The sequence below is a fragment of the Spea bombifrons genome, chromosome 2, assembly GCF_027358695.1.
Source record: "Spea bombifrons isolate aSpeBom1 chromosome 2, aSpeBom1.2.pri, whole genome shotgun sequence".
Classification (NCBI taxonomy): domain Eukaryota; kingdom Metazoa; phylum Chordata; class Amphibia; order Anura; family Pelobatidae; genus Spea; species Spea bombifrons.
Genome location: NC_071088.1, coordinates 85906929 through 85930865, shown reverse-complemented (window position 1 = coordinate 85930865; position 23937 = coordinate 85906929). Strand labels below are relative to the sequence as shown.

General features: G+C 38.9%; 2 protein-coding genes across 7 annotated transcripts in view; one reads left to right on the top strand and one right to left on the bottom strand.

Moving 5' to 3' along the window:
• Positions 1-97: 97 nt before the first annotated feature.
• On the top strand, positions 98-19374 carry OFD1 (OFD1 centriole and centriolar satellite protein). 2 transcript variants are annotated; one of them, XM_053455009.1, is made up of 23 exons: positions 98-186; positions 1647-1747; positions 2168-2368; positions 2525-2593; positions 2684-2714; positions 3624-3728; positions 4012-4148; positions 4334-4507; positions 5189-5295; positions 5408-5527; positions 6054-6127; positions 6653-6744; positions 7030-7219; positions 7299-7429; positions 7841-7952; positions 8649-9236; positions 9370-9511; positions 11809-11888; positions 14837-14953; positions 15760-15902; positions 16691-16852; positions 18296-18351; positions 19066-19374. In XM_053455009.1, exons 2-23 carry the CDS (start codon positions 1652-1654, stop codon positions 19109-19111), a joined length of 2973 nt encoding a protein of 990 aa, XP_053310984.1. In that variant the 5' UTR covers positions 98-186; positions 1647-1651; the 3' UTR covers positions 19112-19374. The 2 variants fall into 2 exon arrangements, with proteins under 2 accessions (XP_053310984.1, XP_053310983.1); XM_053455008.1 differs by having other exon boundaries at positions 2681-2714.
• A 1305-nt stretch (positions 19375-20679) lies between these two features.
• GPM6B (glycoprotein M6B) overlaps positions 20680-23937 on the bottom strand; it is a 43642-nt gene continuing 40384 nt past the window's right edge. For 4 of the 5 annotated variants that reach the window (XM_053455014.1, XM_053455017.1, XM_053455013.1 and 1 more), the window contains one exon: positions 20680-22108. In XM_053455014.1, the coding sequence (XP_053310989.1) occupies positions 21959-22108 (150 nt within the window). In that variant the 3' untranslated portion in view covers positions 20680-21958. Of the gene's footprint in view, positions 22109-22569; positions 23558-23937 lie in introns of those variants that run through there. The other variant, XM_053455015.1, reaches the window with a different exon arrangement.

The following is a 23937-nucleotide window of genomic DNA, read 5'->3' as shown; positions in this document are numbered from 1 at the left end:
GAGGCTTGAAACGCGGAAGCGTCTCAATGAGCAGATTCTCTTTTTTTTAATTGGTTGTTATTGTGCTCGAGTTTCGATTGGTCGATTTATTGTTGGCGGTGTACCCGCTGGTTGCAGTTACTGTGTTTACATGGAAGTGACCGTTGGTAGCAGAGGTGGAATATAAAAAGGACCTGTGCGAGTGCGGTGAGTATCGCTCTATCGTAAACGTGTTGTCTGTGGCAATCCTCAATAAGTGTATGCATTGTGAATTACAGTTTATTTGTATTGTTAGAGGCCAGCTCATTATATTGGTTTAGAGTTTATACACAAAACATGAATAAGTAAATAACTTACCTGCTCTCTTCCTCTGTTTTAAGACAATTCTTGCAGCTGATTGGCTGCTTGAAGCAGCCAATCAGTGTCAGGAAACACTTTTTTTGGGAGTGCTTTCCATGCACGCGCATAGGGGATCCGAACAGATCCCTGCCCATGGTGGCGTTAAAAATATATTACGTGCATGGAGATGTGTTCGACCAAACATACTTGGCTGGGGTGGGAGAAGAAGTAAATGGGGTACCCTATGCTTTCAATGTGTTACATCATCTGGAACCTTGTGTCTAGAGTGCGTTCTGGCGATTTCAACTTCTACAACATATCCAGAGTATGCTCCAGTCAAGTCAACATGCTAGAGCCACCGTGTCCCAGCCGCTGGAATGTCTGATCGTCCCACTGGTTTTACAGGATAAGGCGCTGGTTCTCGCTGCTGGATTAACTTTACCACATTCGAAGCATGGTGTTATGATGGAACGTCCTGGCCAGTTTGCGGGCTCAGTTCTGGCTGCTGGAATGTGCTAAGAGTATACTGTTCCAGCTTCTGGAACATCTGTACATATTACAAACATAGTGTTCCGGGCTGATGGAGCATCTGTACATATTACAAACGTAGTGTTCCGGGCTGCTGGAGCATCTGTACATATTACAAACATAGTGTTCCGGGCTGATGGAGCATCTGTACATATTACAAACGTAGTGTTCCGGGATGCTGGAACATCTGTACATATTACAAACATAGTGTTCCGGGCTGCTGGAGCATCTGTACATATTACCAACATAGTGTTCCGGGCTGCTGGAACATCTGTACATATTACCAACATAGTGTTCCAGGCTGCTGGAACATCTGTACATATTACCAACATAGTGTTCCAGGCTGCTGGAACATCTGTACATATTACCAACATAGTGTTCCAGGCTGCTGGAACATCTGTACATATTACAAACATAGTGTTCCGGGCTGCTGGAACAGCTTGGACATGCACAAGCATGGTGTTTCAGTTGCTGGAATGGCTGGAGCATGCTCTTGGTAGTTGAGTAGAGTGGAGCACACTCCAGACTGTGTTGGAGCTGGCAGAACAGCTGGAACACGCTACAAGCAAACCGTTCTGTCTGTAGAAACCGCAAGAACACACTTAAGCATGGTGTTTCACACACTACAAGCACTGTTTTCCAGCTGCCAGTATGGCTGGGGCACATTCCAACGTAGGGTACCGGCTGCTGAAATGGCTAGATATTAGATAATGGTGTTATTTGCCAGCATCTATTTCTTTGCTGTAAAGTTCATATATCTGGTATTTTTTTCTAATTATTATTATTATTATTTTTTTAAGGTAAGATGTCTGACAAAGAAGATAAATCTATGTCCCAAGAGGATCTGCGTAAAAGGCTGTACCAGATGTTTAAAAACAAAGGGGTTTTGGACTCCCTCAAGGTATACTGTTCATGCTAAGATGATGAACCACCCCTCTCTACAATATGGCAACCCCATTTATGTTTTAACAAGGCATTCTTTTTTGGAAATACCTGCTGCATAGCTTCACAATGCATTTTTATAACAAGTGGGAATAGCGTGCGTGTATAGAGAGCACTGGGAAAATGACCACGAATCATGTTCACAAGTCATAGAACTTACTAGTATGGAGGAAAAAAATACCCCAGGTGCCCCGGAAATATTTACAGTGAACCCCAATATTAATGGTTTGCCTATTAAGGAGGCATTGAATTCTGTATGTGTAGGTCATGAAACATCCATAAACTAAAACAATGAAATATGTCTATGTATAGTCGTGGTCACCGATTACCGGAACGTTTATGTACTATTGTGTTCATTTATTTGCCTCTTTTTAACTAGACACAACTCAGAAGCCATCTCATTCATGAGCTGAAACATCGATCTGACGGCGGAGAGCCAGCCCATATGTCCAAAGAGCACCAAGCAGAGTATCTCCTGCTCAGGGCTTCCAATAGCCTGATAGCCGATCACTTAGAGAGATGTGGCTATGACTACTCGCTCTCTGTCTTTTACTCGGAGTGTGGTCTGGAAAAAGACAAGGTGAGCCATTCTTCTGTTGGTTTTCTTAAGTGAGTCATGTGATATGATTGACTCCAAATGCCCTTAGTCCTTTGTGTTTGATTTAACAAAATAGTGGAGTTTGTGCATATCCAGACAACTCACTTATGACAATGTTGTTTTATTTCATTGGCGAAGGTCTTCACTGCGGGCGACTTACTGCAGCTGATGAAGATAAATCCCAAATCAAAACTGCATTGGTCTCTGGTAATGTAATTTTGTATGTTCTAGATACCTACTGCTGGTTTTCTTTTGTTATTAAAATAAAAGCTAAATGCCCGTGTTTTTACCCAGCAGACATCAAGCAGTCAAAATAAAAATGGAAAAGGTATGTGAATACTTTGATCTGACACATTGCTCTGTTTGCAGTAAATATGATCTCATTCATTGTAGTTAATGAAAGGAACACTCCAGTGGTCCATGCAGCCCCTCCAACAGTGGATGTTTAATACAATACTTAGAAAGTAAATACAGTGAGAGTGCCTTATTCCACCCCTTGGAACTCTTGCGCCGAGTGTACCGTGCATGCCCAGTGGCAACCAGAAGGTGTGTTCGGTAAAAGATCTCGGCAGATTCTCTTCAATGCATTCATGCATTGGGAAGAGGAGGAAATAGTCATTTAAATGGGACAATCAACTGTCATATGTGTTCTTTCAAACCATATTCCTATAGTACAGACATGTAGTTATGTATAAAGATTGGTTCTGTTGTAGAGCGGTAAAAGCGGTAGAGCGGTAAAACAGGAATCTCCCATTGGTTGTTATGGTGATTGATCCATTTGTAACTCTCAATATAAGTGAAACAGAAAGTTAATTTAATATGAAATCACAGACTGCCGGAGTGTCAAATTTCAAGCTAAGGCAAAGTATGACTATATATATATATATATATATATATATATATATATATATATATATATATATATATATATATATATATATAACTAAACATACAGCGCTAGCAAAACAGCAAGAAAAGCTCCAAACCAAATACTCAAGGTGGTCTCCCTTGAACACACCCAAAAACAATAAAGTGAAAAAAGAAACTTAGAGTAGGTGAGCTGTGGATAATAAATCACTAAATCAATATGTAAAACGTGTGAACAACAATACACAGAGCAGATCTTGAGATAAATGAATGGATCCTGTACTAGAAAGGGTTAAGCATCTTCTGCTTTTTATAATGGGTTATTCTGGGGTCCACTATTACATGCATGTTCGTTTATGGAACTTCGCAGGTTTCCTGTTCCAGATGTTAACGGAGATGACAGATTACCATCTACACAAGGAAAGCAAAGATGCCGACAGCCAAACAGCGGTGACCTCCTATAAGGAGTCTCTTGGTACGCATATTCATTTTAATGGAGGATTTTGGATATGTATTACAAGCTTAACTCTTTGTCTTAAGAATGTTTGATGATCGGTGGAGAAGAACGGAGAATCGGTTTCATGTCCGATCAGGCACGTTGACATAGTCAGGCTAATTGCAGAGTAATATCCTTTGTGAAGCAATTGAATAAAAGTAAATTTGGATTTATTGTTGTTTTTGAACTATATATAGTTTTATTATACATTATTTCATTGTTGATTATTTTCTATTTAAGTTCTTCTTTTTCTCTTACATAGTTGAGAAACTTCAGTTTGTTGATGAACAGTTTGAAGAAATGTATCCCAAAGGTGGAAAGTTTGAGTCTCTGGAAATGAGACTTTCGGAATATCGGAGGGAAATGGAGGCACAGCTCCGGGCCGAGATGGCCCGTGAGGTATTCATGCTTTTCGTATTCATTTAGAGAAGCAATATCAATTGCTTGCGAGAGAGAAAATAACACATAACGAAGTATTAACTGAAATGTGTGACGGAGATATTATAATGATATTAAATCATCTACTAAGGGAGGTTAGAAAATGTGTCTAAATGCTTCTATGTCTGTCTGTCTCTCTGTCGTAGCTGCAACATTTTAAAGATGTTGAAATCGCAAAAATTAGGATGGAGGAAAGAGAAAAATCCCAGAAAGAGATATCCGACTTCCGACGGGAACTGGAGAACGCGTACCAGTTAAAGACAGAATGTTTAGCATCACGGGAGAAAAATGCTATTGAACGACTTCAAAGACAACAGGAGGTAATGGGAGCGCGAACAGCAGGTTTCTTCTCTACATCTCAGTGTTGCAGTCATTTTTGAAAAGGGTCTCTGAAATAATCCAGATTAAAACTAAACAAATCTTCAGAAAACAATCAGAGGCTACTATATAGTGTTAAATGAATGCTAGCAGGAGTGTCCCTTGTTGGGAAGGTCTAGCTTTTGTGACAAATATCGTTGAGTGCCAATGGGTTCAAACTCAATGGCTTCACTAGTTCTAGGCCAATTGTTATAACCAGTATAGGTTTGATGACATGTTGAGGAAGAAACCCATGTTATCTTCCGTTACAGGTGAAAGGAACCCTACATTTCTATTGTTGATGGAGCCCTTTTGTGAATGGGGTTCCAATGCATGCAAAATGATGCGAGTATCGCTTAGTTATTGTACTTTGCAGCCACTACTGAAACTAGGAAGAATGAACATGTAAGCTTCTTGTTCCCGTGTTGCTGAAGCAGCAGCCAATCGCGTGCATGCTTGTTCAGAGAGAAAACACGTGATTGGCTGCTGCTCGCAATTCAATTTGAACTTAGTGCACTTTGATTACACAATTCCTGTAAAATATAGGGGGGGTTTGTATGCAGTTGGCTACAAAGATATTCATAAAATCCTCTTTTGCCCATAAGATATTTGTTGGCGGACTAACGGAGACTTTCACTTTACAGATAGACGCAAAAGAATTTTATTCCCAGAGGCAGGTCCTGCTGAAAGATATTGAGCTGGTACGGAGCCGTGAAAACGACCTTCGCCAAAGGATGGAAGCCTTCGAAATGTAGGTTGATAAGAGAATCTTTATGTCTGTGAGCTTTACGTTATTATTTTTTTAACATACCTATTCCTCCAGCATTCGCAGCCTATTAATTAAACAATGTTTGTTTTCTCAGGGCTCAAAAGCTTCACGAGGAGAAAACCAGAAGTGTCGATGATATGCTCAGAAAGAGGGAGCTGGAAGTTAAAAATATTGAGGACACATTTGAACAGAAAGTGAAAAGTGAAGTTTTCAGGTATGGCATAGTCACTGTTAACATTGTTTTCTTTTTCAGAAAATGTGATTTTATCAAATATTGAAACAGTGGGTGTTTGCAACATTGCACTGCCGTGCAGGCATGTCGGCCAAAGAACAATAATTCAATCACTTGCTGTCGGGCAAGCAGGAGCATAATAATCATGTTCGCAGGGGACAACTTGTCTCACTTGTCCGTCCCTTCAAAGCCGCTGGTAATTCAGCATGCAGGAAGTGACATCACACCACTACTGTAGTTAAGTGGTGTGGGCAGGGACACTTGCAGGCTGTTTGGGGGCACAAACAAGCTGTTTTGCGGACAAAGATGGCACAGACAAGCTGTTTGAGGGCTAAGGTGGCAGTCACAAGCTGTTGGGGGGAGGGGGGCGCTGTCACTGTGGGACATGTTGCCGAGGGGGAATTGCCCTCATCGTTTTCCTTTAATAATATTAATTTGTTTTGATATAACATTGTTGATGGAAATACAAAAAAGTACTTCCATATTTCATTTTTTTTTCTATTTTTAGGCACCAGATTATTTTAAAAGAAGAGTATTTGAAAAGAACCCAGAAAGTCAGTGAAGATGAAAGAAGGAATAAAGGTTTGTAAAATCCATGTTTTACAAACCTCGGATATAATGATTTCATTTTTTCCAATGTTTTTGCTTTACTTCAGCGTTTGTTTGTATCACTGATAATTATTGTTTTATTTCTATATTTGACCATTTAATCTACTAATGCAATCAACCTTTCAGGAAGGGTTTGTCTGATAAAGTGGAAATTAAGGATTAAAAAAAAATCATGATTTTTGACAGTAGGAAGCTGATCCTTGGAGTTCCAAATAAAAAGCTTGAGAATCATTTTTTTTAATTATTTCCTGTTATTCTTTATTTCAGTATTAAGTGGAATTTACTAAGGAGAACACACAGTATGTTCCTCCAGATACTGATAGCTGCTATTGGTAACCTCTGGCTTTTGGGCAGAAGATATAATTTCAGTTTATCTAGTTTAAAAAAAAAAAAATATATATATATATATATATATATATATATATATATATATAAATATATATCTGCAATTAGATTAAGACGGCATGGATTTTTTTTTTTTTTTTTTTGGATTATTAGAGGAAGCTGCACGGTTACAGCAAGAAGCCATGACACTCCACGAGAAGAAGCAAGAACTGGAGAAAGCAATTTCTAAAAGACAGGAGCTAGAGGTAAGGAGCTTCCAAAGTGAGGGTTAAAATGAGTCCGTAAATGGCTCAACAGACCTCCTCTCAACAACCTCCTCAAAATTATGAGGGAAACATACTAAAGTATCGAGTAAGCTTGTGTTTTCTGGAAGACAGAGTTTATGAAAACCAATTCATGGACACTTGGTTTCACAAACAACCAGAATGTACCTTTCCCGCCTTTTCTAGTCATGTGACATCTTTCAACGAGCTGTAAGACGTTCGCAGGGATGAGTCTATCATTATAGCGGCAAGTGTGTTTCCCTTCAGATAGAGGCGGATACGCTGAAGGTCCAGCTGTCCCTGCTAACCAGACAGAATGAGTATTTGACTGAAAAACTCAAGGAGACTGTTGACTATCCGTTGATACAAGAGGAGAAAATGGAATTTCAAACACAAGCCAAGTTACTCAAGCAACAACTAGACGAACTGCGCAAGGAAAATCAACTCCTGAGAGAAAGTGGGTTGACAAGACTTGTTCTGTTGTCCTTGGAGATTAATGTGATCGTATGTTGACTTTTTTTTGTATTTTACCGTAGACGCCTTAAACCCAGCTGCAGATTGTGCGTCTCTCAAGCATGAACTAAAAATACTGGAAAATGCTCGGAAACTGGACCTGGAAGAGTATAAAACGCAAAAGGAAAGGTTGGAAAAGCGGCTCCAAAGAGAGGTGAGCACTACGCATACAACGTTCTTTGGAAAGATTGGTTGTAAAATCTTATTGCTCCCCATTAACTATGCTTTATAAATGATTAAAAAGCCCAGCGAGGTTGGCACATCATGCAGAGTAAAAAGGGTGAAATGATATTTTTAACTCTTTAGTGAATGATCCCCTAACCATGTTGTAGACAAGCCCTAGTGTACAGAAAGGATAATAAAGATTGGCGCAGCCATCTGGCGGATTCTCCATGTGTATTTGTGTTACTGTTACCTTGTCATTCAACTCTACTCTGGTTTCTGAAATTACTATTAATCTGCACTGGTCCCTAAACCAAGTACTTTATTGCAAGACATTATAAAAAGATGCTCCCGTATTATCTTTAGGTTAGCATTTTAACTTTGTTCTTAAACTTTTGTACAGGTTGAACAATGCGCAGAATTGAAGGTGCAGTTGTTAAACAGCGAAGATTGCGTGAAACGATTAAATGCTGAAGTGGAGCTACTGGAATTACAGCTACGGCGGTCATGGCAGGGTTCGTTTTCCTGTTATGGTGTTCTCGGTTTACATAGAATTTAATCTGTTTCATATATATATATATATATATATATATATATATATATATATATATATATATATATATATATATATATATATATATATATATATATATATATATATATATAAAAACTTTTTTCATACATGATCACTTGACACTGTCTGTCATGCATGGAAACATAAATGTACATGGCAGGTAAACCTCGATCTTTATATATTGTCTTGTGTCTCTGGCAGCGCTATGTATATTCCATGCATGTTTAAATTCCCCCATTGCAATCATAACATAATGGTCCATGTCATTAAAATTTCCTGTGTATAGGATTATTCCATTTTGCAGATTCACAACTTGTCTATATGATGTGTTCACTAAACAGTCCATTTTCTTTTCTGTGTATTTTACGGAGCAACCATGTTCAGCTCTTTCAGCAAGAGCTACGCTAGCCCTGAAAAATCAATGCATAAATTAATTTGCCAGGATGCATTTTGACTCCCATGCCAAGTTAATGAATACACTTTTTTTTTCTCTCCATATCACATAGATCCTTTTTGTTGTCTTTTTTTTTTTTTTTGCAATCTTTATAGATATTATTCTTCAAAAATCACTGGCAGTAAAGAAAAAAAATCAATAATGCTTTTTAATATGTTGTTCTCATTTCTTTCTGTTAAGCAGCTTTTGAAAAGGACGTCTATTGCTACCCCAAGCCTTCCATGATCGATCATTCTTTGCTAGATGTGTCTCCTTACATTCATGCTGATAAAGGTGTCTTCAAAAGCCAGCTTGTCTTAGATCCCACTGTTGAAAGAAGTGGCATCTCCTGTTCATATCAGCACCATTCTGCACCGACCTGCAGCACGTCATCAGACTCAGACATCCAGTTTGTGGCCAAAACCAAGACCATGATCAACGAAATGGAAAAAGATGACGAATACTTAAAACGGGCTCTCTGTAACTACAGGGAGAAGCTCATCCAAGCAGCTGATGTTGACAGCATCCTTTACTCTGTTCCAGTGACAAGAGGACAATTAAATACTGTATCAACTACATCATCGAATAGGGTCAACTTTTTAGATAGTAGCATTATCCCCCAACAGCATATTCATGTGACCAGACTCAAACCACAGATTTATGAAAGAGTAACAGAGGGAGACAGGAGTCAAGCAAGTTCAAACATATCTTCTGCGAGAAGACTTTCCTCCACTCCAATATCCAAACCTGCTCAAAACGTTAAAAGGAAAAAGGAAAAGATTTCAACAGAAGGTGAGAGATTATCTTATGTATCGTTTTGTCCGTGGTACTATATACGTATTCAGTGTATATGTGTCAGGTATAATTGTCCTGTGGATCTGATGAGTATAGTTTTTATCCTTTCTCGTTTTTATCCTCATTATAGATCACAATGGTTCATACATTTCATCATCTCATCACAGCCCTAATGAGCGCATTTCACCTATCCCAAAAATAAACCAGTTTCCTTCGCCTGAACATGATGTCGCTCCTCTTGCTTCAGAAGTAGACAAAGAGTTGGTGTCCAGGTAAAGAAACAATATATGTAGTCCCAAGCATTTTTTATATATATGTGTGTATATATATATATATATATTGTTAATGGTACAGGGTAAAGAAGCTTTCTATGTTCCGTGTGAGCTCTGAATCTTTCTAACTATGGTGTTCTTTAGATTTAATTGCAGGAAATTTATTATGAAAATGTTAAATTGAAAGGCTGAAATATTCTTCTACAATCTTTATAACAAAAATAGAAATCCATTGTATGTGGGGTTCTATAGCATGTCATTTTAAGGAACAACCAGTGCTCGGTGGTGTATTTATGTTGGGGGTCACCCATATCTTACTGATAACTGGTACTGCTTCTCTGTTATAATGTTGATAATAGTTAAATCTGTGGGATAAAGCATTTTGTAAATAAACCCCTGTGCCTCAGACTTTAAACATATTAAATTATATATTATTTTAAATTCTTAAATATCTCAATATGTCCACAGATGTGACAGGTAGCACCTTTATTTTTAGAATATAATATATGCCGTATTTGCTCGATTATAAGACGACCCCCCAAATCTGAATATTAATTTAGGAAAAAAAAGAAAAAGCCTGAATATAAGACGACCCTAGGACTGTCAGAGATCTCTGACAGCTGGGGAAGGTCTGCGCGATGGACGCAGACAACCCCCGCTGCTAGCCACACCTCCTTCCTGCTGCAGCGGACGTTGTCTACGCGAATCGCACCGGGAGGATCCAGGTCCCCTGCAGCTGCGGGGGATCTGGATCTTAGTCGTCTCATAGTCAGACCTATTTGAGGTCTGATTATAAGACCAGGGGTATTTTTCAGAGCATTTGCGCTGAAAAAAAACTCGTCTTATAATCGAGCAAATACGGTATATACCGTATTTGCTCGATTATAAGACGAGGTTTTTTTCAGAGCAAATGCTCTGAAAAATACCCCTCGTCTTCTAATCGGGGTCGTCTTCTAATCAGACCTCAAATAGAGGTCTGATTAGGAGACTAAGATCCAGATCCCCCGCACCGCTGCAGGGAACCTGGATCCTCCTGTCTCACCCGACCCCCCCCATCATACACACTTACCGGTGCTTCCTGATGTGTTGCCGGGGCAGCGGGTTGACGTCTACGCGATCCGCGTAGACAACGTCCGCTGCAGCCGGAAGGAGGTGTGGCTAGCAGCGGGGGTTGTCTGCGTCCGTCGCATACACCTTCCCCGACTGTCGCACCGGTGCGGGGAACTCTGATCTCTGACAGCCGGGGAAAGTATACGCGACGGACGCATACAAACCCCCGCTGCTAGCCACACCTCCTTCCGGCTGCAGCAGAAGGCGACGTCAACCCGCTGCCCCGGCTGGAAGCACCGGTAAGAGAGGGGGGAGAGCGGGGGAAGGGGGGTGAGAGAGGGGGGGAGAGAGAGAGAGAGAGAGTGTGTGTGTGTGTGTGTGTGTGTGTTAGTTAGTTAAATGGGGGTATAGGGTGTGTGTGTGTGTGTGTTAAATCGGCATAGGGCATTTCTGGAGTGGCGTTAAGGGGGCATTTAATAGAGCACTCTGCCTCCTGAAATGCCTTATACCTCCCTATATGCCACTCTGCCCCATAATATGCCTTTTAACCCCCTAATTGGCAGAGTGGCATATAGGGGTATAAGGCATTTCTGGAGGCAGAGTGCTCTATATAATGCCTTTTAACTCCCTTAATGCCACTCTGCCTCCTGAAATGCCTTATACCTCCCTATATGCCACTCTGCCCCATAATATGCATTTTAACCCCCTAAATGCCAGAATGGGATATAGGGGTATAAGGCATTTCTGGAGGCAGAGTGGAACATAGGGGGGTCAAAAGGCATACCATGGGGCACAGTGGCATATAGAGGGTTAAAAGGCATATCATGGGCCACAGTGCCATATTGGAGTGGCAAGCCTGGGGGCAGATGTGCGTAACTGGGGGACAGGTTGGAAAATACAAGAAACAAAAACAAAAAAAATCTTTTTCTCAATCATAGCTTTTATTAAAAAAAATAGTTTACATGAATTAACATTTACTGGTAAAACTTTTTTCCTTTGGGGTCGTCTTATATTCAGGCTTTTTCTTTTTTTCCTAAGTTAATATTCAGATTTTGGGGGGTCGTCTTATAATCAGGGTCGTCTTATAATCGAGCAAATACGGTATATATCGTATTGAAAATGTATTTTTCAACTAATGTACAGAAGGTTTGAGTTCCAGAGAATATTATGGTCTAGAAAGCTAAATGCTGTACATGTAGTTATCCAAAAAGCACCTTCCTTACACCGTGCTGTGTGATTCTCTTTAGTGTCCATCAGCCAGTTGCTGATCCTCCTAGACCAGCTGGCAATTCAGAGCCACGGAGTTACTCAGATTCTTCTCTACAAGGTAAGATTATTTTAGACATACTAGTAAAAAAAAGTTATAATCTAATAAATAATAAGTGTCTGTTCACAGCTCTTCTACCATTGGTGTGATGGCCTATTAAACAAAGCAAGCAGAGGGTCTGGAGACATATTCTAATATAGGGTTGAGCTAATAATGCAGATGATATCACCCCATAATTTCTAAACACCCCTTGGTATATGTATCGATTTAAGTATAAAATATTTAACCTTGTGAGTAGCTAAACAAAATGTCCATGATACTTTATATCCTTTAATTGATAATGTTTTGAAATAATTAAAAAACTTTTTTAGGAGGAGATGTTTGCTTTAGGATTGCCTTATCTTTAAACATAGAATTTGATGGCAGATAAGAACCATTTGGCCCATCTAGTTTGCCCATTTTTTCTGATGTAAGACCCAGATCCTAAACAATCCTTGATCTTGACTTAGATTCCGGATAGCTTTATGCCTATCCCATGCATGTTTAGTATTAGCTTTCAGAAACACTTATGTGGTATACGAGTGATAGGGTCCACGATGCTCAAATTGATATGCAATATATTTGGAAGGGGTCTTGTGTATTATGAAAATAAATGTTCTTGTCCCTGTGCCTTGAGGGACTTTTTAATACATCACTACACAGGACAATAAAATGTGTGGGGGGAAAGAGAGACATTTTATCATCTTTGTCATATTAGGTTTTCATGATTGTTTAAATTCTTAGCAAACATAATTTTGTTATGGAAGGATATACAGTTTACTCTTATTATTGAAACGCTTGCCAGCTCCAGCATACGGTTCACTTACAGAGATATTAAAAATCCACAATGTAAAACACCAAGTTCAAGCCAAAATGGTGTCGATGTCCAGAAAGGTGGAACGTTTTTAGTGTCTTGAGTGGTCTGTGTTCTGTTAATTCGGATAAACACATGTGCTGTACTGCCCTCCCGAGACCAACAGGGGTCCCTCGATGTTAGTGGAAATTGAATATATCCAGAAACAGAGAAATCGTTCAGCACATCTGTCATGTTATATGTCCGTGTCCATGGAACCATAGATTCTCCAAATATTCCCTATGCTAATATCCCAACAGGCACGAGAAACCAATACAATACAATAATAGAATCCAGAGAGCAATCGGCAGCATCCACATAGAATAAGCTTTTCTTTGTGGTTCCTTGCTTGGCAACACCTCGTAATCCTTTCTGTGTTGAATGACACATAACAGAATAGACATTTACATAATGATTAGGTACTGACTAATACCTCTTATGTCACCCACCTACGTGCACGCTGAAACAATTTTGATAGACCTTTTTCTTTTGGTTGTTCGCTTTTCATAAGTTTCTGTCATCGTAATCAAAAAGACCGTAATTAACAGTTGTGTCGAGGTGACAACAGCTCCGATTTCTCAAACATGTTAGTGGATGTTCGTTGACTGGGTATGACAAAGTCGGTTATTTTCCAGATGCTTCTGGTCTGGTTATACGTTCCATGGAGAACAGGACCCTGAAACATGAAGTACTCTCAGGCAGTATTTAGAAGTGGCAACATTGGCTAATTAGAACAACAGGGAAAAGAAAAAAAAATAGGCTAATTAGAACAACAGTTAATTAAGAATACATGTCACTGTTTTGGCAGCTGAACTGCATTACTTTGGAGGACACTTAAACAAGTTGTGTGTTCCTTTTGGTTCTGAGCAGCATGTATATAGCTCCAGCAAGGTTCCATGCCGTGGACTTTCAACAAGTCCACAAAAACAGTCAGAGGTGGAAAAAGGCACTTTCCGGGCTGAATGTACAAAGTGCCAGGTTGAGCATGATGGAAGGTCTGGTCCTTGGTTTTGAGGGAAAGCTCTCCTGGGTCTGTTGGATCTTCAGAGTGTACCCTTAGTCTGCCTGAAGCTGTAATGCGAGGTGCCTTTATATCAAAAGCTGCTCTTGGCTCCTGCAATGAGCTTTGGTATTCTTAAATTTTTCATAACTCAGAGACTTTTATAGGGCAATGCTTGTCAGAGACAGATCTGAAATTTGATGGAGCTACAATAGAAACCGGTGGTGATGGAGGGCAGATTCGCTCCCTGGAACCTATGCATTTTTTGTTCTGTTATTCTGTGGTTCACTGCTACCACCTTTTATAAAACAAGTACTTGCCATCTTGTACAAATAAGATCCTTTGCCAAGTGTGAGCTAATTCTGACTAAGTGAGAAGCAGGGGGAGTGATGCTCTTCACAAAAGCTGGTTTCTGAGAACCAGCCAGCACATACAACAATCCTAGGTTTCAGCAGCATTTGTATTCTGTTTGGAGACATCTTCCCATATTGCCAGGTGAAATTCCCCAGGATTTTGTATTGGTGTATGCAGTGCATTTTCTTTTGTAAAATTTTGGCTAAATCATAACTAGAGGTTTTTTTTTTATAGCGATTTGTGCTGTTAGATTGTTTATGTTGCAGAAATGGTGAAAGAACATTGAAACTTTTTTCTTTACACTTGTTTACAACTTGGATGTTCTTTTAACCTGCGGGGTTCCTATAAGACTCCTTGCACAGAGCCACTTGGCTACCACCTTTCAGGCTGTTGGCACATTCGCCTGCCCAGCAGACTGGCACAAATACACTGACTTGTATTTCATTCTTGAACCCTACCGAAAAGGGAGAATGCATTTGAAGACAGGGAGATATGGTTTACTTGGCGATCAGTGAGGAAAAATATCTGGGCATTTTCACCCTTCTAATCAGGATTCCTCTATCTTGGCAACGGATGATAGAGTTTTTGTATGCTGATGGATGTTGTTCCTATTTTAGCCAATAAACTTTCACATAGGCACTTAGATACAGAGATACAGAGGTCCAAACAGTGAATAGCCCTGTCAGCCCTGGTTTCTTCATTTTATATAATTTGAATTAATTTGAAGTCACTGTTAAACAATTTCCATCCCCCTTTTCTTAGGCCAAGAAGACATACCAGAACAGCTAGAATGTGACACCTCTCATGCATCAGAGGACTTGGTCAGTGACAACGTCGGCGCTAACGTGCCCCCAACAGCTACTCCGCAGTTTGACTCCTGTAAGTTTGCAAGGTCTTCAAACCAATTTGAGTTTGAAAAGCTTTTCTAGAGCAAGTCCATGACAACTGCTTACAGAATACGTCTCTGTATGTATTTGTAATTGTTTGAAATCCATGCTTTTACATGTCCTGTTACTTTCTGCTCATTGGTGATCTCTGCAACTCATTGCTGACTATCGTTGAGAAAGATTAAATAAGGGCAGAAGTAAGAGAACTGCAAATCTAACACCTATAACTGTGTTATAAGAGTAAAGCGCTATAAATAACATTAACCTTTAGAACGCTGTGAACACCAACATGAAACTGAACACAATTCTGCATATTCCTGTGTATGAAGGATAGGTAAAATTTAAGATACGGAATGTAACTCTAGATCTCCTTAACATAAAGCTTTAACGGGTCAACAAGTAATCTTTCTAAGTAGTTTATATACCCTGTTGATTAACCCCTTGAGGACAATTGACGATCCAGGCCCGTCACACAAATACAGTCAGTTAATGACAGTTGACGTGCCTGGACCGTCATCACTTAGTGTTGCAACACCAAGATCGGTATCAGGGGCCATGTCTGGCCTCTTCCCAGGGTATCATGTCCTCCATACGCTGTATGGTGGCGGATGCCCGTTTTAAAAGAGCTTAGGAGGTGATCGACCTCTTGTAAGCTGCCACTGACTACTGGGCATAACCAAGCTGTACCTTTTGTTGGGGAGGAGTATATATGGTATGCTCACTCTGTGCTGGAGATTTTTCATAATTAGGCTATAGATTCGGCCTTGCTGCTGAATTTAGTTTTTTGTGTCTTTTTAGTGCTCAGTAAGCACATGAGCGAAGAATCATTGAAACAGAACGATTCAGCAGCAGAAAGAATTAAGGAAACGGATGCAAAAAAAGATTTTGGGGAGCAGAAGAGTGAAGATCATTCCTTGCTGAATGAAATTGACACAAAGGAGGTAAGACACTTGAGATTGCTATTCTGTAATAATTAAAACGGATGCTGTTTTAGGAATGCTGTGGTCCTTCGTAATAGAAGAAAGTTCAGCGCAGGTGATAATCCGTATGTCATATTCACCTCTTTGATCCTTTGACCTGAACATCGCATAGAATTCAAATTTCTCTTTTACTTATTTCCTTTAATGTCTCCAATGCGATACCAGATATTGTCAGAAAGTCTGTCTCCTATGCAGTTCGGTACCTCCTTGTTTCTGTTGCTGTTAGGGATTTTGGGCAGGGGCAGGTAGTTCTGTGCAATATGGAGAACAAGTGTATTTGTTACTGATCTGAAGCCGCAGACAAATTGTCAACAATTTTGGTACAAGTAATGTAATGACATGCGCTACAGGCTCTGTTTAGCTATGTCAGCTTCTCTGAGTTGCTAAAGATACTCAAAAACACATACAGCCTGTACATGCTAACCTACCGATAATGTGCACGTAACTTTACACACTCATTTACCAGCAAACATGTGTGTGGTGTTTCCAGAGAGGCTGGAGTAACCTTTGTCTGGAGGAGGTTGCTGCAAAGAATCCTTGGAAGGAATGTGTAATAATAACTTAATAAAATACATACAAAATCCCTTAAATGCCCATTTGTTTTTCAAATTTTTTTTTTGTATCAGTCAAATGTTTTATTAATGATACATAGCTTGTATTAAAGAACAGGCTTGGAGTGCATTAATATTATTATTTTTATTATAAATTCATTATCACAACTTCATGGGTTGCTTCTGTTTCCTTCTAAGAATTTGACAATGGTGCCCAAAGTGTCTGACGCAGAACGAGAAAAGGCAGAGGAAAACCTGAGGCCAGATGAGCTGGGAGAGGGTGCTAAAACGAGCGTCAATCCCATGGACAAGTACATGCAAATGTTATTACAAAGCAAGGCAGAGGAGCAATCTGAGAAGGTAAGATTACTAGGACAACAGTTCAGTTGTTAATGGCTATATTACATATTACAGTGGCCTGTAACGGCCATTAAATACAATGGTACAATTCTGTAACTGTACGTGGAACAGTTCCTTTCAGAAGAAAACTGACAAATATAATGTGATACATGTAGTGAAAAATGTAAGTCTTTTCAACATAATAAAAATAAGGATCGTAGTGTATTTTATGTATAATAGGTTGAGATGGTAATCTACCACAAATGATGATACATATATATATTTATATGTATATATTTTTAATATCATTTAAAAGATAACAAAAGGTATCATACTGCAATTGTTTGTTTTGGCATCCTGTCTACTGGACTGACACTCACTCACACTGACGCTGACACACACTCGCATAGCATGCACAATGTGCTTGCTAGAATGGGTCAGATGCAAATGTCAGATAAAAGATAATACTTTAAAGGGACAGTCTAATGTCCCGGACACCCCTACCTGTGAGCACTTTAACATGCATTCTTCCAAAAGCAATACAAAATAAAGCACTTACCTCACACAGACGTTACAGCCATGCTGCAAAAAGTGCCTTCTTCCTCCATGATCCGACAGTTCTTGCCACTGACAGGCTACTTGGCGCTGTCAATCAGTGACAGGAAAGTACTTCCAATTAAATCAATTGGGGGAAAGTACATCAATCATGTGCGGGGAAATGTATTCAGACAAATGCATCTCCTGCAGGGCATTAGGGGCAAATGCATTTAGGGATCCCCCCCCCCATGCATTTGCAAAATGGACCAAACAATTTAAAGAGACCAAGTAGCTGTTATATCCATTAAAGTCCATTTGATGGCTGGAGTGTCCGTTTAATATGCATTCTTTGTTGGTGGGGCTGCACGGGAGACACTGGAGTGTCCCTTCAAAGATCATCGTTTTATAAAGGGCAGGTGGGGAAATGCATCATCTTCTTTACAGGGTTAATTGTTCCAGTTCTTATTGGCAAGACTCCATTTCCCAGACCTGACATTTTAAACTTTATTCGAGCCAGGACATTGACCAGGCCCACTGAAGAACATTTCATTTTCTGCTGGTTCAACAAGTTCTTTATGGCTTTGCGCTATGGGACATTGTCCTAATACAATGTGAATCTCCTCCAGTTTTACACAATTATGTGACCGTACTTTGAACTTTACCAAGTTGGAGAAGATTGTGCCGTTCTCTTTTAATGATACTTTCAATTAGACTTAACGTGGAGTACAAACACATTGAAACATGGTTAATACAGTACACATTGCGGTGGAAGTACTAAGACTAGTTTTTCATAATGGACTTGTTTATAGTAAAAATGACACTGGGGTTATGTATTGGAAAAATGTGTTTTAAAGAATTTTCTGGAACAGCATCTTTAATTGCATGTTTGCTTTTTTGTGTCCATGATTTCTGCGTTGTTTGTCTCAGGTTGTTAAAGAGTCTGTGGAAGACATTTCTTTGGAAGAAAAAATATCTAACGCAAGGTAAATTATACAGCACGCATCTTTCTTGTATTAAACAATCTAGTTCTTGTCAAATTTGTCTGTGTTCAAGCAAGGACATCCAATAATCTTGGTTTGTGTGTAGAGTTCAACACAGCTGTCAAACCTCAGTCCTTGCTCTATTCTTATATGTAGGATGACCACGTGTCTCCCATGCGTATTTAGTTCCATCACTGTAACCACTACCATAACTTGCGTATGTATTTATGATGTAGTCAACTTTGTTTGACTCTCTTCACAGCGTAAAGACCGCTGAACAGTGGCATGCTTGTTGGCACCCTTATTAGTGCCATCATCATAAAGCTCTAGGTCTTGCAACAAAGGGCTTCTCTTCATCCTTTCATCACGTGAAATAAGAATCTGACCTGCGGTAGTCTGTCGTCTAACATAGAACCAAGCCATTTATTCACCCCATTCTGACATTAGCTTTTACGCACAAACAACTCTCAGTCAGGAAGTGTGTAAAACGTTTCTTATAACCTTAATAATTAATAGCAAATAGATGTACACAATAAATGTGAGATCATAGTGGATGAGGAACATCACTCGTGCTTCTCTACAAACAGTGATTCCATTTAAACTGGATCCAGTGTTTTGCTTCGGGGAAGATTGTGCTGCATGTTAATCAGTTCTAATTGTGAGCGTTTCTATGCAGCGTTATGCCTATTAAAATGTACTTTTCTTTTTCTCTTTCAGTATAACAGCTCTCTCTCATGGAGAAGCAGATGATGACTTCTGGTAAACAATCACTTCCTCTTCACAAGACTTATCCAAGAGTTCCGATTATTTGTGTGACCAGCACAGCCTGTTTTTTATTTGATGTGGAAATTCTGTTACAGACAGATTATCCCAGAACACGCTCCATTTCCTGTGTTCCAAGATTTTTAACCATTTTTTTTTTTAAATTAAATTATATATTTTGTATCTTAAATCAAAAGGAGTTTTATGAGAAGTGAACAGTGGAGGATGTGTCTAATAAACAAAATAAAACCCTGCACTTCTAAACTCTCCAACTCTGAAAAAATGACCTTAGGAAAACTTCGTAAAGCAAAACACCTAACGACCACTGAGAAACACGGAATCCTTGGAGACGCACTGGAATATGTGACCAGACGAGTTACCGTATACGGGAAGGAGTTAAGATTTAGAACAGAACAGCATTGAGTGATCGGTTAGGCAGGTTTCAGCAGTAAAAGCCTACAACATTAAGGATCACCCTCATCCAAAACATACGGAAACGCATTTATTTCAATGCATGTGATAGTTATGCACCCTTTGACACATTCCTAACTATTGAGCACTCATTCGGTTGGTGAACATAACGAATGTGAGGTCATCAAATTGATGTAGAGAGTTTCAATGTCTTTATAAGCCCTGACCGTAACAAAACATGGTGCAAGGAGAAAGATGTTTGTAGTTAGATTACTACCTCGGTCAAGAAAAACAGCAAAGGGATATTTAAGTGGCGTTTACCTTTTTGTAGGGTACGGTTTCAGTTGCTTCCTGTGACCGTCATCTAGGTTATTTATTAAAGAAGATGTATTGAAATATAGGTTGTGTGTGTGCTTAACAAGCTGCAATAACGATAGATTTGGACTTTTCTTAAGAGAAAGTGGTAATGTGTAGGTCATCTACTACTGGGAGCAGGTTTATTTAGTATTATTTTTATTACATTTTAATTTGCAGTGAGGGGCATTCATGTTATGTATACTTAGCATTTATTTTCTGGCTCATGCAAAGAAGCAGCTATTCCAGCAACTTTGAGCTCTTCGGCAGGACCACATAACAAAAAAAATAATGCACAATGATACATATAAGATTGGTTTTTTTTGTCTACAAGTAGCCCAGCCTTCCAGAGAGAGTAAGGGTTCAAGACAATGTTGTTTGAAACAGGAGTTTATACTATGACGTAGATGCTACACTACAATGGAGTACTTAACCCTTTTCTGATAGATCAGCACTACAGAATCTGCTGCAGCTGTCTAAAAAAATGTAGTTATTTTTATGAGTAAAAAATCAATTAAAAATTGCATTTAAAATACCAGTACCGATTATTATTAAACACGGATGGGTCGTCAGTTATCTAATAAACACATATAGAACAACCTTGAAACAACCGGATACGTATTAAATAGTATGCTAAATTGTGTGTTAATGCGTCATGGTTGATATTGATGAACTGCTGGTTGGTGCCCACAATGCGTGACCTTTATTCCTTTTTTTTTTTTGCATGAACCCAATTATTTGATCCCACCCCTTCATCAAGCCATGGCACCTATTGCATTATTAAATCATCACAGAAACGAGAGCTTTTTTTATCTACAAATATTTATTATAACACTTGGATTTAACTACAGGAAGCCCTTGGCACTGATAGAAAATATTGATTCACTGTTAGGTTACAAAAATTTATACATAGCAAAATGTAATGCTTTTTTTTTTTTACATAAAAATATTACACTAAACAAGAACTCCCAGCAACTACACAGAATAGAAAATAAAGAAGAAGACACTGCCTTCATTATCCGTACAAGAGAACATTGGGCTACAGCAATCACCTGCATTGCAGTAGAAATATTTTACGACTCTTCCATGCACTGGCTTAACCAAAAAAAAGCTAGGCTATTATGTTATCTACCTACAATAAACGTCTTATTTTTAATTTGTCATCAAAAAACTTTTTTTAGGCCGAAAAAACAAACAAAAATACCTGAACACTGTATGTTCACGTTTCAGCAGTAATGAAGATTATCTGTAGATCATCATGTAGACCTGGCATTATTATTATTTTTTTAATACTCTAAACACGTACTGTCTACATTTATCACATTTTTTTTCTTTTTTTAATTTTTATTTAATTTTTTTTCTTAAGTGCAACTGTCAAAACAAAATCACAGTTAACCACAGGAGGAGGAATAAGTCACTTATAGCAATAACGGAAATACTATATATATTAGCGATGCACCAATGTTAAAAATGCGTTTCCCCACTATTGGTCTTACACTCAAACAACCAAAAATATCTTAAGATATTCAAGAAGGAAAAAAATATACACATGATCTAGAAAATTAAGCTCTCCTGATTCATATACAGAAATTTAGAATGCTCAAGGTTTTGCCGACACCTATTTGACAAGAAGTCTTTATGTCCATCTTATTAATTGCCTGGCACTTCTGAAACTTTTCACAGGTTTATAAAGAAACAGAACTTCGCTATTTTCATTTCAAAACAGTAACACTTCGGCGGGTCTGATCCTAAACACCAACAGCTGAAACGGGTTGGTACGACTACCGAGAAATTTTTTCGCCAGCCTTTGCTCGGAGTTATCCTAAATATGAAAACCTCTTTCACTTGGTTCCTTTAAAGTGCTGCCTTTTAAAATGCCTGAGATCAAAATATAGCAAAACAAAGAAATAGAAAACAAAGAAAGTGTGAACATTGTGTTACTTACTGAATTGTTTTTTTTTTTTTCTAATTAGACAGAATCAGCTCCAGTAGCAGGTTTTTATATATATATATATATTTAATATTACACTTCTGCATTAGCTGACTGGTTTTAAGGGCTACTGGTATTATCTTGGCAATCGTATTATGTGTAAGAATTGAGCTGTTCTTTAGATCGGGACTGGATGTCTTGAAGTTCTTGCTCTTCTTTTGCTTTAATGTCCTGGTAGGCCTGCATTTTGCTGGCGTCCTTTAAGTAGGCCCAGTTAGAAGACAGAATCATGAGGAAGTGGATCTGCAAGAGAAGGGTGAGCACCGTGGCTAGTGAGCATGTCAATGAAGGCAAAGCAAGCAGTTTGTTAAGAGTTCTAGAAGTAGTCGCTCATTAATAAGGGGGACAAACTGGACATAGGACCTTTGCTATGCTTCGGTTAGGCAAAAGGATAGAAGAAAAGGCAAAAGGAGTTAGTGAGCAAGGAGTAAACTGAACATTAAACAGTTAATGTGGACATTCACAAATGACCCCCCCAGAAAAGAAACAAAAAGAAAAGAAAAGGCAAAGCTCTAATTTTTTTTTTTGTTTACTCTGTGTAGAAATTTTTATATTTTCTGTCTGAAGCAACTATAAACAAGAAAGCATTAGACGTGAAATAATATAACGTGCGCTGGAAGGGAAAACCGTGACTGGCTGTTAATATAAAACCCTCGGCGTCCTGTGGAGACGAAATCGTGATCTTCTTACAAACACAAAGCATGCAAGTCCACAAGTTAGTCTTTTATTGTCAATTTTATTCAGCTACAAAAATAGGTTATAAAAAAAAATGAATCCATCCCCAGTGCTCATAATTCTTCTCTCCAACCTGTGTCAAAAAACCCTTGTTTCTAGAGATTATTTCAAACATCATTAGCTTTCCGCCTAGATCTGCCACCCTGGTCTGCAAACATGCGTTCCTGTCTCTTGCTGGATCACAGTCACCTTCACCCAGTTAGATGAGTGTGATAAGAGTTGTAGTCCAACAATTGGCCATGCCACCCCCAATATAACACCTTTCCCCCAAGTGCCTTACACCTTCAGAAGGGTTGGCTCTAATTTCCAAGGGCTTAAAGAATTACACATATGTTGAGATCTGGCCCACTAAATGGTTTGTTAAAACTTAAACTGTACATGTGTAGATTTACAAACAAGAAAACAAGCTTGAACCATAAAAAAAAAATCAATTTAAGCAGTGGAGGAAAGCAATTAGTTGGTTACCAGCCAGTAACTTTTCGTTATTTTTTTATGTAGGCGTTAAAGCTATATGATTTTGTTTATTCTTTTGCTTGTACGTTATATTTCAAAACAGTGCTAAAATAACTGAACTGTAAATGTCTCATACTATACTTGATAGACAAGCAATGAAGGCACACGTGTTATATTCATAGATATAATTTGGGGGAAAAGTGCAAATGGGCTGTTTACTAAATCTAGCCAGATCTCATCCAATATAGTTTTGTTTTCTGTTTTTTTTTTTTGCATACAAATCAGTTAATTGCTTCTCTACAAGGTTAAATGAGGCTTGCTATTTACATAAAAAAATAAACGTCTAAACTGAGTTTTAGTCCAGGGTGTCAGTGGTAGTTGAACCTACAACGATGCAGTCTCCCTAAGGAATGGCTATACATATTAAAATTTAGTGCAGCAGTCTTCCCGACTCTTAAACTTCAAAACAGCATAGTTATATGTGGTTGCCATCATGTAGATCAGCTGGTGGAAGAGAACAAAACAAACGAGAGTAAGACAGGGCAGATCAACGTCTCCTACAGCCGCTGACATCAGTCAGTTACAGTTTTCACAGTTTTTCAAAGGAAGTTAGGTTCACGTCAGCTGAAATAAATGTTCACGGAGAACGACCAGAGATTTGGATTGGAGATCTAAGACCTTGGACCACTTGGCAAAAGCATTTATTTTCTTTCCAATTATCAGTGTGTCCTAATTGTAATTCCATACACAGCCACTAGGGTTTAGAGAGTAACAAGGATCTGAGGCCGCATAGACTCAAAGGCCAAGTGTTGGGTGGACAAGACTAAATAGCGAGTCTCTGCCAAACTTGTTTGGGCCACTACGTTTTAATAACGCTATCCTAA

Coding starts and splice junctions, on each gene's coding strand:
- OFD1 (XM_053455008.1), top strand. CDS start 1,652: ATGTCTGACAAAGAAGATAAATCTATGTCCCAAGAGGATCTGCGTAAA. Junction 3,729..4,011: donor CTCCTATAAGGAGTCTCTTG/GTACGCATATTC, acceptor TCTCTTACATAG/TTGAGAAACTTCAGTTTGTT. Junction 14,954..15,759: donor TACTCCGCAGTTTGACTCCT/GTAAGTTTGCAA, acceptor GTGTCTTTTTAG/TGCTCAGTAAGCACATGAGC.